A 16969-nucleotide genomic window follows, 5' to 3' on the forward strand; every position below is an offset into this window, starting at 1 on the left:
CTATCTTCCATCCATCTATCTATCCATCAGTCTATATCTACATCTGTCTATCTATCTATCATCTATCTAACTCAATCTATCTGTCCATCTATCCATCTATCTATCGATTTCTGTCTATCATCCATCCATCTAGCTTTCATCTATCTATCCATCCATCATTATCAATCTGTTTATCCATCCATCCATCTAAATCTATCTGTCCATCCATCTATCGCTTTCAGTCTATCATCCATCCATCCATCTAGCTTTCATCTATCTATCTATCTATCTATCTATCTATCTATCTATCTATCTATCTATCTATCATCTATCTATCTATCTCTATCTGTCTAACATCCATCCATCTAGCTATCATTATCCATCTATCTTTATTTATCTGTCTATCCATCCATTCATCCAGCCATCCATCCATCTCAATCTATCTGTCCGTCCATCCATCCATCTCTATCTTTCTATCATCCATCATCTAGCTGTCATCTATCCATCCATCCATCTATCTCTGTCTATCTATTTATCTATCCATCCATCTATATCTATCTGTCTATCTATCTATCTATCTATCTATCTATCTATCTATCTATCTATCTATCTATCTATCTAATTATCTAATCTCTTCAACCAGCAGAAGATTAAAGGGTGTATTCATCTCAGCAGAAGGCAACTCTGGTGACTTGTGTTTCAGTGCAACACGTTGCTATGTGGAGTTGCCATTGTGCTTACACCTGTAAATACATTCTCTGAAGATAACTCTATGGGTGGCCACAAAGCCTGCATTTTGGCAATTATTGTCTAGACTTCAGTCTGAACAGGCAATATCACAGCTCGTTCCCATTATAAATATTCTGTGCCCGCATACGTCACTCTGTTCTGTTTAACTGGAATATATAAATAAAAACCATTATTATCATAAGAAATATTTCCCCTTGATTTGTATTTGTTCTTATTGTCTAAGGCACAGTTTCCAAAGGAGCGACTGAGGGGCCCCGTGAAAATGTTCCCACGTCCAGCCGAGCTGAATCACCATCAGTAAATATTTCCTTGGGGAGCCGTCCAGTCGACGAGAAGATCTCGCTCACAAGGCGCGTGTCAGTGTCCTCTCTCCGGAGCAAGTCCACCAAGGCAGCAACTCACAAAGGTGGGAATCTCTTATGTTCCCTTCATTGCAATCTGTTATACAGAACTCCGTATGAAAATGTCAGCTCTTCAGCCAAGTACTGAGCAAGTAGTATTTGTAACTGCTTATTAGTTATATCCATCCTTATTACCTTCTTTCAGTCTGATCCTTATCATGTGTGTATGGATGATGGGTTTCATTTGGAGGGGTTGAACTTGATGGACGTTTTTCAACCCGATTTAATTATATAACTATACATGTCCTCACTATTGATTTCCACCAGAGGGCAGCAAAACACTGTTGCTGTAATAAACCTTTTTTTTTTGCATTTACAATGTGACTTCTGCATATATTTACTCATTGGAGTCTCCCCGAGCAGTTAGTAAATGAGTCCCAATATATTCTCATCCTGCTGTACAAAACAATGTGCCAGTCAGAGGAGTAACAATAGGGATGCACCATATAAATGCTGAGGGGGAGTTTAGGGAGCTTAAAAAAGATGAGCATATATATGTTAGACATAGAGAAGTTATTTATACAGTGAGACCATTAGGAGATTTTGTTGTGGGGCCCAGTAACACTCGTGAAAATTTGAAAAAGTGTGAGGTTTATTTAAACCCAAGAACGTACAGAAAAAAAGGCAATGTTTTGGGACACTCAGGCCCTTTATCAAGCCTCTGTCAAGGCCCAAAATGTTGCCTTTTTTCTGTATGTTTTGGGTTTAAATTTTTGAGTGTACTGCTGACATTTTCTCTCATTGGATTTTTGACCCTTGAAGGAAGCAAAGCACCTGATACCACAAAAGGTCTCTGCTCTCTGCTTTTGTTTCTATTTATGACACTGGTGTCCGTGGATTTTAATGCTTCAGCAATGGATCCACCATATTAACAGAATGATTTTTCAGGGAACATATAGAGCTATACTATAGTTCTGCGCGGCTTCTGGGCCCTGGGATTCCCACCTGTAGGGGTTATAGGCGATTCCATCTCTTTTTGTTTCTTGTTTCAGAAGTAACAGCTGCCGTCAGTGTGGAACCAGAACCCCAGTCTCAAGCCGTCAGCATCTTCATGGAGGCCGCCCAGTTTCTAGCACAAGTCAATGCGTTGCAGGTCAGAACCGCATGATTGCAAGCACAAAATGTTCAATTGCTTGGTCCACCCCATGTGGATTCAGAAGAACCAGCCTTCTCTTCTTGATCTCTCTCTCTTCTCTACGTATCTAATGCAGTTTGTACAGAGAGCTCTTGCCCATGACTTGCTCAGCCCAGATGGAGGCCCAACCTGCAGGTACCACCTGATGTGCGCTCAGATGCACCTTAAGAAGAAGGAGCTAGAAAAGGCCGAGCAGAATCTCCAGGAGGCTTCCCAGATCAACCACCAGGTATTTCTCTGCTGTTATGTAAGTGCCATGTCACCTGGACCAGTGATCATATGGAGGCCTCTATCTAACAGCCTTGATGATATCTATACAGAATCCGGATGTTTGGGCTCTCAAAGGACACATGAACTTCCTGATTGGTAGAAAGAATGAGGCCAGGGACTGCTATGAGCACACACTCAGCCTGGTGATCGACGCCTCAGACACCCACCCTGTGTACCTGCGCCTTGGATCCATCTACCTTGATGAAGAAAAGGTAACAGAGGAGAAGGTTCTACAAGGAACTACTGTGACTTATTTCATGTACAGGCACTGCTTTATCTATCTGTAGAGTGATCTGTCTATTTATTCAAGTGGGGAACTCCAGCCTATAAATGTTTTCTGCCTTATGAAAGAAAGTGTCATTCTGGACAGCTTCCCAGTGTACTTTTATGATACAGTTTCAGTGGTTGTATAATTATTTGTAAATGTAATTGCTGTGGAAAGCTGTTTTGTTTCTCTGGTTCTGACTTGTGAACCAATGTAGCAGAATTCAGTTCTCCTCCAGATCTGTTGGTTAGTGACTGCCACATTGTTTCCGTAGTCATAGCCAGTAGTGCAGAGAATATAAACAGCCGACAGATGCTGCTTTTTGTAGTAATTACATTGAGTTTAAATAGTAATACCTGAATATGGCAAGTATTAAATAGTAATACCTGAATATGGCAAGTATTAAATAGTAATACCTGAATATGGCAAGTATTAAATAGTAATACCTGAAAATAGTAAGTATTAAATAGTAATACCTGAATATGGTAAGTATTAAATAGTAATACCTGAATATAGTAAGTATTAAATAGTAATACCTGAATATAGTAAGTATTAAATAGTAATACCTGAATACGGCAAGTATTAAATAGTAATACCTGAATACGGCAAGTATTAAATAGTAATACCTGAATACGGCAAGTATTAAATAGTAATACCTGAATACGGCAATTATTAAATAGTAATACCTGAATACGGCAAGTATTAAATAGTAATACCTGAATACGGTAAGTATTAAATAGTAATACCTGAATATGGCAAGTATTAAATAGTAATACCTGAATATGGCAAGTATTAAATAGTAATACCTGAATATAGTAAGTATTAAATAGTAATACCTGAATACGGTAAGTATTAAATAGTAATACCTGAATACGGCAAGTATTAAATAGTAATACCTGAAATGGCAAGTATTAAATAGTAATACCTGAATATGTATAGAGCAAAAAATGAAATCGCCGCTAACCAAGAGAGGGGATCAACTTCCGGTTCTTGAGGCAGCCCTCCATGCCGGTCCGGTACGGCACTATAGCGAACAAAACAGGCACTGAAAGTGGGAAGGAGGGTGGCGTCCGGAAGGTCATCAAAAGCGGTGGAACCAGAAGATAGGTTAAAACAGATAAACTTTAATGGAATCCTTAAAATCGACAGTACAAGCAGGCAGGGTGAGTGTAGCTTGACGCGTTTCGTGACCAATACGTCACTTCATCAGAAGCTCAAGCACCTCCCCGTGAAACAACAACTTTATAGATAACACCAATAAAAGAATGAATTCACCAATTAAAAGATCACGTTATTGCATATAAGCTATAATATAGATAAAGATATAAGTTGTATTGAAAATATATAACGATCATAATAATAATGATGGTAATAATAATTATTAATTAATTACAGGGAATGGTCCAGACATAAGAGTTTTATTTGGCCAATAAAATTAATATGGATGTGAAAAATAATATGCTAAACTCAAATCCAAATTAGTTCTGGAAAATTGGGTCCTAAACCATATATTAAATAATTGTAAATTAAATTAAATTTGACCAAATCAATTTAAATCAAAAAAGGGCCCACCAAACTAATGGTAGTAATGACTAATAATAATATGGTAATAGTAAGTGCAGTGAGAGAAACATTGGCCGAATCGATGTTATATAATATATGGGATCCTCAAAGAAGATAACAAAGTATACATATTTGAAAATGTTGCAACTCCCAAGGGAATGTAAATGTCTTATCAGTTACTGGTAACAAAATAGATACAAAAATGAAAACCTGAACAGTTAAGCTAAAGATAAGAAACAAAGTCACAACACAAGAAAAAGCCAAGGAACAGATATGAACCACCAATAAAACATATATGTATAGGAGACTAATAGCTTTTACGACAGGATGTTCTTGAGAGCACATAAGAACAGGGAAAGATCGACACGAGCACAATTGGGTAGGGAACTCGAACTATAATGTTAGACAAAAGTAATAATAGTAGTCATGATGGTAATTAATTAGAAAAATAAAAAATAAAAAATAATAAATAATTTGGGCATCTATCTTAGTCCACAAAACAATTTAGTTCCCATTCTCTGTTTAATCCTTTTGGTGCAACCGTGCATAATTTATAGATCCAGAAGGCCTCCTTCCTCAGAAGTAAGGTCTCCGTTTCTCCCTTACGGACCCCCGGAACAACTCTATCTATGACCTGAAAATAAAGGCATAAATTGCCATTATGATGTTCCAATAGGTGTTTAGCAACTGCAGAGCTGTGATCACGCCGTGACACACAACCCAAATGTTCAGAAATGCGTTTCCGAATGGGTCTTATGGTTTTTCCTATATACTGCAGGCCACACTGACACGTAATGAGATAGATAACATTTTTGGTTCCACAATTAGCATAGAAATCTATTTTGAACCTGCGGGGGCCATTGTTACCTACAAAGTCCTTAGATGTTTTCATATATGTGCAAGCTCCACAGCGAGTAACCCCACACCTGTAACAGCCCTTGACATCTAACCAGTGTGTGGGTTTCTGTAACCTTGGATCCACAAATAAACTGGGAGATAAAATAGACCCCAAACTGGAGCCTCTCTTATATGTAAATTGTGGACGTGAAGGTAAAATATCCTTAAGATTAGGGTCCAATTTCAAAATTCTCCAATGTTTTTCAATTGTTCTGCGGACCAATGAACTATCATGCGAGTAGGTAGTAATTATGCGAGGGAAACTATCAATCTCGCCTGATGCCTCATCTGGAGGTCTTTCGGGTCTCTGTTTGTTTCGATAATATCTATTGGATCTTATTGTGTTGTTCACAGTCAGAAGATCCTCGCGGCTTGTACCCACGGCCCTGTCATAAGCTCTCTTGATATCCCAAAAGTAACCTTTTGCATATTATTTTTCACATCCATATTAATTTTATTGGCCCAATAAAACTCTTATGTCTGGACCATTCCCTGTAATTAATTAATAATTATTATTACCATCATTATTATTATGATCGTTATATATTTTCAATACAACTTATATCTTTATCTATATTATAGCTTATATGCAATAACGTGATCTTTTAATTGGTGAATTCATTCTTTTATTGGTGTTGTCTATAAAGTTGTTGTTTCACGGGGAGGTGCTTGAGCTTCTGATGAAGTGACGTATTGGTCACGAAACGCGTCAAGCTACACTCACCCTGCCTGCTTGTACTGTCAATTTTAAGGATTCCATTAAAGTTTATCTGTTTTAACCTATCTTCTGGTTCCACCGCTTTTGATGACCTTCCGGACGCCACCCTCCTTCCCACTTTCAGTGCCTGTTTTGTTCGCTATAATACCTGAATATGGCAAGTATTAAATAGTAATACCTGAATATAGTAAGTATTAAATAGTAATACCTGAATATAGTAAGTATTAAATAGTAATACCTGAATATGGCAAGTATTAAATAGTAATAATACCTGAATATGGTAAGTATTAAATAGTAATACCTGAATATAGTAATACCTGAATATGGACAGTATTAAATAGTAATACCTGAATATAGTAAGTATTAAATAGTAATACCTGAATATGGTAAGAATGTTGCCTTTAAGAACCTTTTCTTATAAGATTCTGGGATTCTGTCATTATTTTTAATTTTTAATTACACTGTTTACATGGTAAATACTTCACTCTACCATATAAAATTTTATTCTTGAACCAACAAATGTATTTTTCTAGCTTTAATTTTGGTGTGGAGGCTCCATCTCAGTGCATTGTGCCTGATCCTGAGCAGGAAAAAAGCAGGGGGTTTCCTGCTTTGGTGCTATTCTCATGTCTACCACTAGGTGGGGCTAGTACAAACCAATCCTTCAGCAGATGTGTCAGATCTGGAGATCTGATTAGCTGCCCACTGTTCTGTTGTTAGGCTGCTGGGGAGGGAAGGGATGATATTACTCCAACTTGCAGTACAGCATTAAAGAGTGATTGAAGTTTATCAGAGCACAAGTCACATGACTGGGGGCAGCTGGGAAACTGACAATATGTCTAGCCCCATGTCAGATTTCAAAATTGAATATAAAAAAATCAGTTTGCCCTTTAAAAAATGGATTTCAGTGCAGAATTCTGCTGGAGCAACTCTATTAACTGATGTGTTTTGAAATAAAACATGTTTTCCCGTGACAGTATCCCTTTAACGGCTGTGGTTGAGTGAGTGTCAGCTGAGATAGTTTGGACATTGTTAATTAACTTAACAACAAGCTGACTCGAAAGTGATTGGCTCATTGGACATGACAATGCAATTCCCAAAGACTGAGGCTAATAAAGACCCGAAGGGATTCTCCTTAAGTCTGAATACAGATAAAATCATATTATGATATGTATTTTGTTAAGTTTCCCTTTAATGATGCATGTGAGAGTTAATTGTTCCTTTATGTGACAGTATGAAAAAGCCAAGAACACATACCTGCTGGCTTGCAAACAGTCGCCAACGTGCCTGACCTGGTTGGGAGCAGGAATCGCTTGTTATCGGGTAAGATCCTAATTACAATACAGGAAAGCCATTGGCTACTTGATGTCAGTTGGGGTTCAGAAGGCACAAAAGTAGGGGGGTCTGTGCTCTGGGGAAAGAAGAACAAACTACGGGTCCAGAAAGGATCAAATCATTGTCCCTACAATATGTGAGGGGTATTTTGGTATAAATTGAATAAACCCACTCGTCCCAATGCCACAGTTCAGCTTGATAGAGAAAACCCTTGCACTGCTGCCCCCCATTAAAGGCTGAAGAACTGGAGACCCTCAGGAGAGATATCTGCCACCCACCCAAGGGACTTTAATGACTTCCCAAGAGCTCCGCCGATTCATTCCTTTATTTGTAGGGCAGCATCATTTTATAATAACCCACAGTGGATAATAATCCCATTATATGAAAGAACGCGGGCGGTTCTTAAAGGAAATGTAAACCCTCGGAGAAACCTATGTCAAATTCTCAGTATGCCCTTTTGATCAATTTTGCAATTTACTTCTTCAAGGTATTAGTAGCTTTTACGCTGCTATCATGGATTTGAAACAACAGCACCTCCTGCTGTTCATTTTGACCAACTTGACACTGGTAGATAGTTAAGTTAGTGAGAAGGGGAAAGCCCTCTGCTTAGAACTAAAGAGAAATGTCAGCTGACCCTTCTTTGCTCACAAAGTTAATTTTCTGAGCAGAGCAACATCACAAGACGTCCCTTTAGTCTCTAAAGTCAGTTTGCTGTGTGCCTTACATCATCTTGTGTGCCCCCCAAACAGCTGGAGGAGATGGAAGAAGCAGAGGACGCACTCTCAGAAGCAAACGCCTTGAACAACAACAATGCGGAGGTGTGGGGTTACCTGACTCTCGTCTGTCTGAAGGTGAGTCCCTAAATCAAGTGAACACTGTGCTTACGGGTCACCAAGGAGTACATACATTTAAAGGGGTTGCTCACCTTTAAGTTAACTTATGTAGAGAGCGGTTTTCTGGGACAATTTGCAATTATTTAACTTTTTCTTCAGCAGCAGATTAGAATATGAATAGGAGAGGGTTTTGGATAGAAAGATAAGTAAAATAAAAAGTTCCTAAAACTATAAAATTAAGCTTTGCAGAACAATAGACCCCCCCCCTGAAAGCTGGAAAGAGTCACATGACATGGGGCAGCTGGGAAATTGACAATATGTCTAGCCCCATGTCAGATTTCAAAATTGAATATAAAAAAATCTGTTTGCTCTTTTGAGAAATGGATTTCAGTGCAGAATTCTGCTGGAGCAGCACTATTAACTGATTCATTTTGAAAAAAAATGTTTTTTCCCATGACAGTATCCCTTTAACTTGACGGTGAGCTACCGCTTTAAAGGACAAGGAAAGTTAAAAAAAGTAGCTAGAAATGTTGTACATGATGTTTTGTGCTTCTGTACCAGCCCAAGGCAACCACAGCCCTTTAGCAGTAAAGATCTGTGTCTCCAAAGATGCCCCAGTAGCTCCCCATCTTCTTTTCTGCTGATTCACTGCACATGCTCTGTGCTGCTGTCACTTACTGAGCTTAGGGACCCACTCACAATATACAGTACACATAGAATAGAAATGTCACAATATTAGTAATTAATACAGATAATTACTACATGGCAGCACAGAAACCAGTGCAATTAGCATCAGAATTTAATAATCAGCAAACCTGTAGCATCAGCTTATATTACAGGGAAGCTCATTTTCTGCTGGATAATTAGTGACGAGCCCTAAGCTTAGCTTCTCAACAGCTGCTCAGAGCCCACTGAGCATGTGAGTGTCACAGACACTTTCCAAGATGGTGACCCCCTGTGACAAGTTTGAAGTCCTGGATCATTGCTGCTATTGACAAGCTGAAACTTTAGCCTCGTGCAATAAGTTCAGTGTATAAAATATGGCATTTTAAACCATATTTATTTGTAGGGTTTAGTTCGCCTTTAAATGCTTGCTTATCAGATGAACTGAGACTAAGGCTTCACATAAATTAAGGGCACGGTCCCAGGTGAGGTACAGTCCTCTTCTCTCCACCTGCACAATTACTCCACATGTGACTGTGCCCTAAGAGCAGCCCTTCAACAATGAAGATATTCTTATCTTAGACTGTAAGCTCTATGGGCCAGGGACCTCTTACACATTCTATATTTGTTCCTGTCTGTATTTATGTTTATTTATTGCAATGCGTGTCTCTCCCCCTGATTGATTCCTGTGGTATTCTTTTTAGACTGGGAGGCAGCTGGAGGCCGAGCAATCATACAAATACACAAGGAAGGTTAGTGCTGTTCTACGTTATTGGTGTTGTACAACCAGGGTCAGACTAGTCCAGGGCTACATTGGGAAAGATTCCTGTGGGCATTGGTCCTGGTGGGGCCAGTATTTATCAAAATCCGAATTTATCTAACTTTTTTTTTTTAAATACACTCCAACCAAATCCTCATAGGATATTTCCCCTTATTTATCAATACATTTTCCAGAAAAATTCCAGTTCAGGAAAAAACTAGAAAAAATCTTAAAAATCATCTGAAAATTCAAATCGCACACATTTCTTGGATTTTCTGGCCAAAAACTCCAGATTTTTGCTTGAAAACCACGAAATCTTCGGATTTCCCATTGACTTATATACAACTTCAGCAGGTCTGTGATGCCAGATTTTCAGATTCAAACTTTTTCCATCCTTGGGGTATAAAAAATCCCCAAAAAGATTTTTTTTTAATGAAAAAATTGGATCTTATAGTCAAAAAAACGTGAAGTTTTCGGGCTCTTGGCATTCGGACTTTAATAAATAACCCCTGTGTGTGTTTGAGGTTTATTTCTGTGCAGGGGCGTAACTACAGAGGAAGCAGACCCTGCAGCTGCTGGGGGACTCAGGAGGGTTCGGGGCCCCACGAGCAGGGTCGAACTGGGCCGGCGGGACACCGGGAAAAAACCTGGTGGGCCCCGCCGACCCAGATCTGAAATTTGGAAGCTTCCTCTTGCCATAAAAAACATTGTGTGAGTGCGCGCATGCGCACACACGCGGCACAGACTCAGCAAGGGAGACCGGAGGGGGACCCTGTGATAGCAGCCCCGGTGGGCCCCCGGGCCCCCCAGTCCGACACTGCCCTTGAATCCCTATGATTGATGCCGTGACCGTCATAGCCCTGCCCAAAAACCACAAATAATAAAAAATGAAAACCAATTGCAAATTGTCTCAGAATATCACTCTCTACATCATAATAAAAGTTAATTTAAAGGTGAACAACCCCTTTAAGTTGACTTATGTAGAGAGCGGTTTTCCGTGACAATTTGCAGTTGGTCTTCATTTTTAATTACTTGTGGTTTTCTTAATTATTTAACTTTTTCTTCAGCAGCAGATTAGAATATGAATAGGAGAGGGTTTTGGATAGAAAGATAAGTAAAATAAAAAGTTCCTATAACAATAAAATTAAGCCTTGCAGACCCTGCAGCTGCTGGGGGGCCCAGGAGGGTTAGGGGCCCCACGAGGTCCTATGATTGACGCGGCGACCGTTATAGCCCCACCCCCTGCCCCGGATTGCACCGGGTGAAAAGGTGGCAACTCTGGACATGTTGGGGGCCTGAATAGCCAGAGGTTTCAGTTCCAATATATGACACAGCTCCGTTCAAAAGTCAATTAAAAAGCCTTTATTTGGCACATGGCTTAAGATCTGCAACAATACAACGTTTCGGGCCTATATTCTGCCCTTTTTCAAGACCGGAGGTAGCCGGAGGTTTCAGGGCCAAGGCATACAGGGGAATTGGGGTCAGTGTCGGTCTGTGAAATGCGGAGATGAAGGAGAGGTGAAGGCTCAGTGTTCAGGGGGATTGGGGTGACATCAGGCAAGTGTAGGGGTTCAGCATTGGCAGGAGGGGTGCTGGGCCCTTGGGATCAGGTTTAACATTGAGCCCTGTGTATCCCAGTCTGATATATACAATGTGATACTATGTAGAGAATAACTGTCTTCCAACAGAGAACAGACCATCTAGGAATTTACACTTACTGAAAACCCAATGGGTTTCATTACTCCAGGTCCCGTTGTAACGAGGCATTTATTTAATATTTAATAAGAACTTGCCAAGTCTAAGGAGGGGCCAGGCTCGCTGCCCTGAACCTTCAGTTGATAAACGGACTTTGAGACCAGTACTAAAGGAAGCTGCTCCAACCCAGTCTTGTGGGACACAGAACAGATTTATATAAAATAAATTCCACCTGATGCATTGCAAGATTTTATTTAGCCTTCCTGGTGTCGGCCTTTAGCCAAACTGCAGCCAATAAACCCAGGGCCTATTATCAATGCAAGAAAACACAGGCCATCCTCTCATTACAATACTCTTATTTCCTTCCAGTTGAATCTACAGAATGAGGATTTACTCACAGAGATCCACACGTTACAGGAGGAGGTCGGCTTTGGAGACCCAGCCTTCTAATGACAGTTTTGGTGTGGCATCTCCGCGGCACCCGGTGTCAAAGTCACACAGATGAGCTGCCCGTGCTCTGCTGATGTATGTGGTCCCGGAAAGCTTCAGTTCCCTTCTTGGACTCAATGTCATAAACACCTGCTGCAAAAACTGGAACCTTCTGTTTACTGTTCATTAATAATATTAATAAACAAATTCTTTCAAAAGAAAGTCCAGTGTTAATTGTAGCATGAAAACAGGGTTAACTTACCAAAAAATATGGGGGGTCCAGGTGCCCAAGCCGCAGATCTTCAGCTTTTGGGAGGCAATGGATGCAATAGATATTCATATAGGCACAAACCGGACTTCACTCCAAAGCTTGATGCGATTAAAAATATATTTTATTTAACAAAAACCATCTCAAATGATGTAGCCATACGCGTTTCGTGCCATGATGGCACTTAATCATAGGCTATGATTAAGTGCCAAATATATTTTTAATTGCATCGATCTTTGGAGTGAAGTCCAGTTTGTGCTAGTCCTATATGAATTTATATTGCATCCATTGCCATTAATACTAATACCAGGAATCAGTGGCATAACTAGTTGTTACTGGGCCCCATAGCAAATTCAATTTAGGGCCCCAAAATATTTATAAGTTGGCCTATTTTACCAAGATATATTAAAATTGCTAATTAATTAGGGTCTCACTGGGCCCCCTACACTCCTGGGCCCCCCTGCAACCGCAGGGTCTGCTTCCTCTATAGTTACGCCCCTGCCAGGAATTAGATAAACACTGAATCCAGGATTTGGTTTGGGATTTGGCCAGGAATCTGCTTTTTTTCAGCTGGATTCAGATTCCAAAGAATCCAATTGTCTGGCTGAACCAAATCCAGAAATCGGTTCGGGATTTGGCCAGGAATCTGCCTTTTTCAGCTTTATTCGGATTCCACCGAATTCAAGTGCCTGGCCGAACCTTATCTGAATCTAATTTTTTAACTGCGTTCTGCACTTTTCATTCTCTTTCGCCCCTTCCTGCCCCAAATTTGCATTTGTTAATAAGGGTTCAGTATTTGCCCAAATCTTTCACAAAAGATTGAGGATTCAGCCAAATCCCAAAACAGCAGATTTGTTGCATCCATACCAGTATATCCCTATATTGCCAATAAACTGGTACCCAGTATCCTCAGAAGAAAGTTTCAAAATGAATGGGATTTTTAAATAAAAAAAATACCCTTTATATTACATATATATATATATATATATATATATATATATATATATATATATATATATATATATATATATATATATATATATATATATTGTGAGCAGGATCATATGAACAGACGGGTCTTGAACAGGGTTAAGTCCATTTGTTGTTCACATATAAAGACTTTGGGAGCAAAGCAGCATAAAACAAAATAAAACAAAACGATATCCTTGCCCCACTTGGGCTCTAGCTAATACACAGAGTAGTTTCCCTCTCTACTACCGGTCCCCTACTGGGATTTCCGGTCAAACAAGAAAACAGTACAACTCCCCAGAGTCACAGTACCTACCCACTCAGAACTGCTGTACGTAGGGGAGTAAGACATGAACCTAGGGGAAATATATCTCCCTTCACACTGTGTATATATATATACCCTTTTTGTTTCTATCTTCAGCCATCCTGACATGGCAGCCAACTAAGAACAAGTGCATATTCAACACTGAGAACTCATAATACTGAGCAAATAAGCAAGAATCAAACAGACCCAATTAGTTTGTCTTCTTTGCACTTCTGTTGTTGGGTATTGTGTGACTTTGAGCAGAGAACTTTACTAATTTTCAAAAATACAGTAAAAATAACACATATAGGAAAATAAATTTAATACACATATTTATTTAATGTATTCATTATTTAATGGGACTCAGTCTGTCGGCAGCTTTTATCGGGCCGTGTATGGCCACCTTTAGGGAGCTGCTATCTCTGGTTACCGTCCCATTGTTCTGTTTTTAGGCTGCTGGGGGGGAAAGGGGGGGGTGATATCATTGCAACTTGTAGTACAGCAGTAAAGAGTGAATGAAGTTTATCAGAGCACATGACTGGGGGCTCGTGGGAAACTGACAATATGTCAAGCCCATGTCAGATTTCTAAATTCTGGGCGAGCACAGGAACTGAACATGTATGAGAGGGATGGGGAGCAGTCAGCGAAGTCAATGAACAGGCCAGGTCAAACCAAACGGGCAATGCGGTAGCAATCAGAAAACGGAAGCAAGGTTGGGTCACAAGCCAAGGTCAAACACAGAGAAATAGCGCAGCACCAAATCAGGATCCGCAGATTAGTCAAACACAGGCAGGGGTCAGTTCAGGCAGCAGAATGGCAAGGTCACGGACATGCATGGATCATAAACTGAATATCAGACTAGAATCAGGCTTAGGAAAGCAGCCAGAAACTAGGAAAGAACCTTTATGTTGGGCAAGGGAGAAAGGTAAGATATGACTTAAAATATTAGAATTTTCATGCCAACCACAGTGACGTCATGCGGTGCACCGAAGAAAGCAGAAAAAGCGCTGCGCAAAGCCGGAAATGGCCATTCAAGAGCAGCGCATCGAAGATGAAGGTGGCGAGCGTCCCCCCGCCTCCCTAGACCACTAGGTAATTCTTTCACATTACCTCCCCTCTATAGGGGGCCACTGGACCCTTAGGCTTACCAGGAAACCTGGCATGGAACTGACGCTTGAGATGGTCAGCATGAACCCCAAAATGAAGCTTACATGCCTCTTGGAAGAGTAGTCAGCATAGATCTATAATAAATCATGTATAAATCATTTTAACTTGGAGTTTTCAATAACACAAAATCAGCAAAAGGTTTGTGAACTTCAGCCATAAGCTCATGGGAACTTTCTGTTCAAAGGACATACGAAGAAGTCCACTTTCCCTTCCAAGGGTTCTAGGTCTCCATCAATATTACTCTGGCTTAGACCAGTTGTCTAGACAGTTGTGCAAGAATCCCCTGAAACTGTTTTTATTATTTTTCTAATAGCTGTTGAAACACTAGATTTCACACTTTTGCCTCTCCTCTTCCAAAGTTCTCCTTGTGCAACTAGAACCCTCTTCCATACCACCATGCTCTGGCCTTAGAACAGAGGCATTTCACAAAAAAGGGGCATTTGAGTCAAGAATTTCAACTTATAATGCTCTCTGGCTCAGGGACGCTGCACCAATGAGGCGAGTTGAAACACTCGCCTCAGGCTGCTGCGCCCCCTGGTTGCCATGGGCTCCTAATAATAAGAGCCGAATTTCCATTTTTCAACCCACAAATTCGGCTTTTCTAGTGCAGAGAGTGCAATCGCGACGTGGACAGCCCCTGGCCCCCTCCGGCACTGAAAAGGTCAGTGCCGTGGGGAGGGTTGGGGGGCGGCAGAAGGAAGGCCGCCTCAGACGGCAAAATGGCTAGGATCGGCCCTGCTCTGGCTGATTTGTAAAACATTTTGGCTACTGTAGACTAAGCAACCGTAGTGACAGATTCATTTTTCGAACAGGAGGAAGAGTGATGACACTTGCTGGTGATGGACAAGAATCAGTGGCTTATATTATGGTGGCTTGAAAGCCACCAAGGGAAAGAAAAAAGGCAACTATGGAAAACAGGGCACATTCTCCATGTGTGATATTGGTACACAGAGTAAAGCAATAAAGAGATTGCAAATACTGTATAATGTATGTTCTGAATGGCTGACTGACACTAGTCCTGCTCTTCTGGAAAGCAGGAGAACCTCTTCCAGCTCTGATCTTCACTGATGGCCTTACCAATATGGAATATTCTCAGTTCATAGATCAGATTAGGAATTGGCAAGTTACAGACTAGGGAGAGGCACTATGGTAATGGGGGACAGCAGTGCAGGCAGCAACAATCCAAGTCAAAAAGAAAGATGGTAAAATACTCCAGGTGGATAATCTATAAAAGGCTTGAGCAGGATCTGACAGACCAGAAGCCAGTTAGGACAAAACATAAAGAGGACACTGTTCCTCCACCCATGCTTCGTTAGGAAATTAGGAAATGGATATCTGTTAAAGCAATGTCCATGAGTGAATACACAAAAGTGTGCCATCAAATTTAGATCAGAATGGAATCAGAACATGGACTGTGAGGAGAGAGCTTAGAGGTGAAGCTTTGTCAGGGAGAGTTACAGAGGGATGAGATTGATGACTGGAAACCAATAGAAATGAAAAGGGAAGTCAGTATCAGTGGGTTCAAATATGGAATTCAGCAGGTGGTAGAAGACTCACAGAAGGAGGACAACTGATGTGAGGAACCAGTGATAAAAGGAGGAGACCTTGTTCTGACCAATCGTATGATGTACCTCCCTGTATTTTGGGAAGGAAGTGCTCCCTTGCAGATCTGCAGTTGGAAGAGAGAAAGCTCTGAGGAGTAGAAGAAAGAAAGAGAAAAAGGCACATGCATCAAAATACACTCCTTGTACTTACCATACAGTTGTGCTTGTGCTGCTCGGCCCTTTCTGCCTTCTGCTCCAAATCAAGCTCTGCTGCCCCTATGGACGAGGGATAACCCGGGAGCTACCAGAAGCACTGGTATAAAGAGAGACTAATCTATAGCAGGGGTCCCCAACCTTTTTTTACCCATGAGTCATATTGGAAAGTAAAAACTGTTGTGGCGCCACACAAGCAATAAAAAAATCCTGGGGGATGCCAATTAAGGGCTGTGATAGGCTAATTAATAGCCCCATGCGGCTGCTAGCCTGCAGGAGGCCCTGTTAGAGTAAACCTTCATGCCTCACTTTTTTTCAAAATGGGCACTTACTATGAAGTTTACATATAAAAATCAAGAGATGGATGTCCATTCTCTCCTTATCTATGCACTTTGACTCTTAAATCCAGGCCCCTAAAGGGTTAGAAATAGTGTTAAGGTGTGGCAGCCAATGGCACCGAGCAGAACATATGTCAATATATGGGAGAATTTAGCTCTAAATGAAGCTTTTTAAATCAAATTCCTAAAACAGGTGTATTAAACATGACATTATAGCATCCATTTTAGTTGTTTGTATTCCCGGAGAATAATCCTCATCAGATGCTGCCCAAGGGACTTACCCTGTTATGTGTAAACACATTTCTCTCCCTGTAGACTGACTGCAATTTGATTGGACCCTTGGTATTTCTAATCAAGCCTGCCTTAATTAATGATCAGAAGCCACTTCATAAGCAATAAGACACACATAAAAGTGCCACATCTCAATCTGCACAATCACCACCTGCAAGACATAGCCATTACCTGCAAGAGAT

The 16969-nt window shown here is 40.6% G+C and overlaps 1 protein-coding gene across 4 annotated transcripts in view; it reads left to right on the forward strand.

The window, feature by feature from the left end:
- cfap70.L (cilia and flagella associated protein 70 L homeolog) overlaps nucleotides 1-11915 on the forward strand; it is a 52761-nt gene extending 40846 nt beyond the window's left edge. For 3 of the 4 annotated variants that reach the window (XM_018236686.2, XM_018236687.2, XM_041576493.1), the window contains exons 21-28: nucleotides 953-1135; nucleotides 2123-2223; nucleotides 2342-2494; nucleotides 2586-2747; nucleotides 7212-7301; nucleotides 8063-8164; nucleotides 9514-9561; nucleotides 11634-11915. In XM_018236686.2, the coding sequence (XP_018092175.1) occupies nucleotides 953-1135; nucleotides 2123-2223; nucleotides 2342-2494; nucleotides 2586-2747; nucleotides 7212-7301; nucleotides 8063-8164; nucleotides 9514-9561; nucleotides 11634-11714 (920 nt within the window). In that variant the 3' untranslated portion in view covers nucleotides 11715-11915. The remainder of the gene's footprint in view (nucleotides 1-952; nucleotides 1136-2122; nucleotides 2224-2341; nucleotides 2495-2585; nucleotides 2748-7211; nucleotides 7302-8062; nucleotides 8165-9513; nucleotides 9562-11633) is intronic. The other variant, XM_041576494.1, reaches the window with a different exon arrangement.
- Nucleotides 11916-16969: the final 5054 nt, after the last annotated feature.

The sequence above is a fragment of the Xenopus laevis genome, chromosome 9_10L (assembly GCF_017654675.1).
Source record: "Xenopus laevis strain J_2021 chromosome 9_10L, Xenopus_laevis_v10.1, whole genome shotgun sequence".
Lineage (NCBI taxonomy): Eukaryota > Metazoa > Chordata > Amphibia > Anura > Pipidae > Xenopus > Xenopus laevis.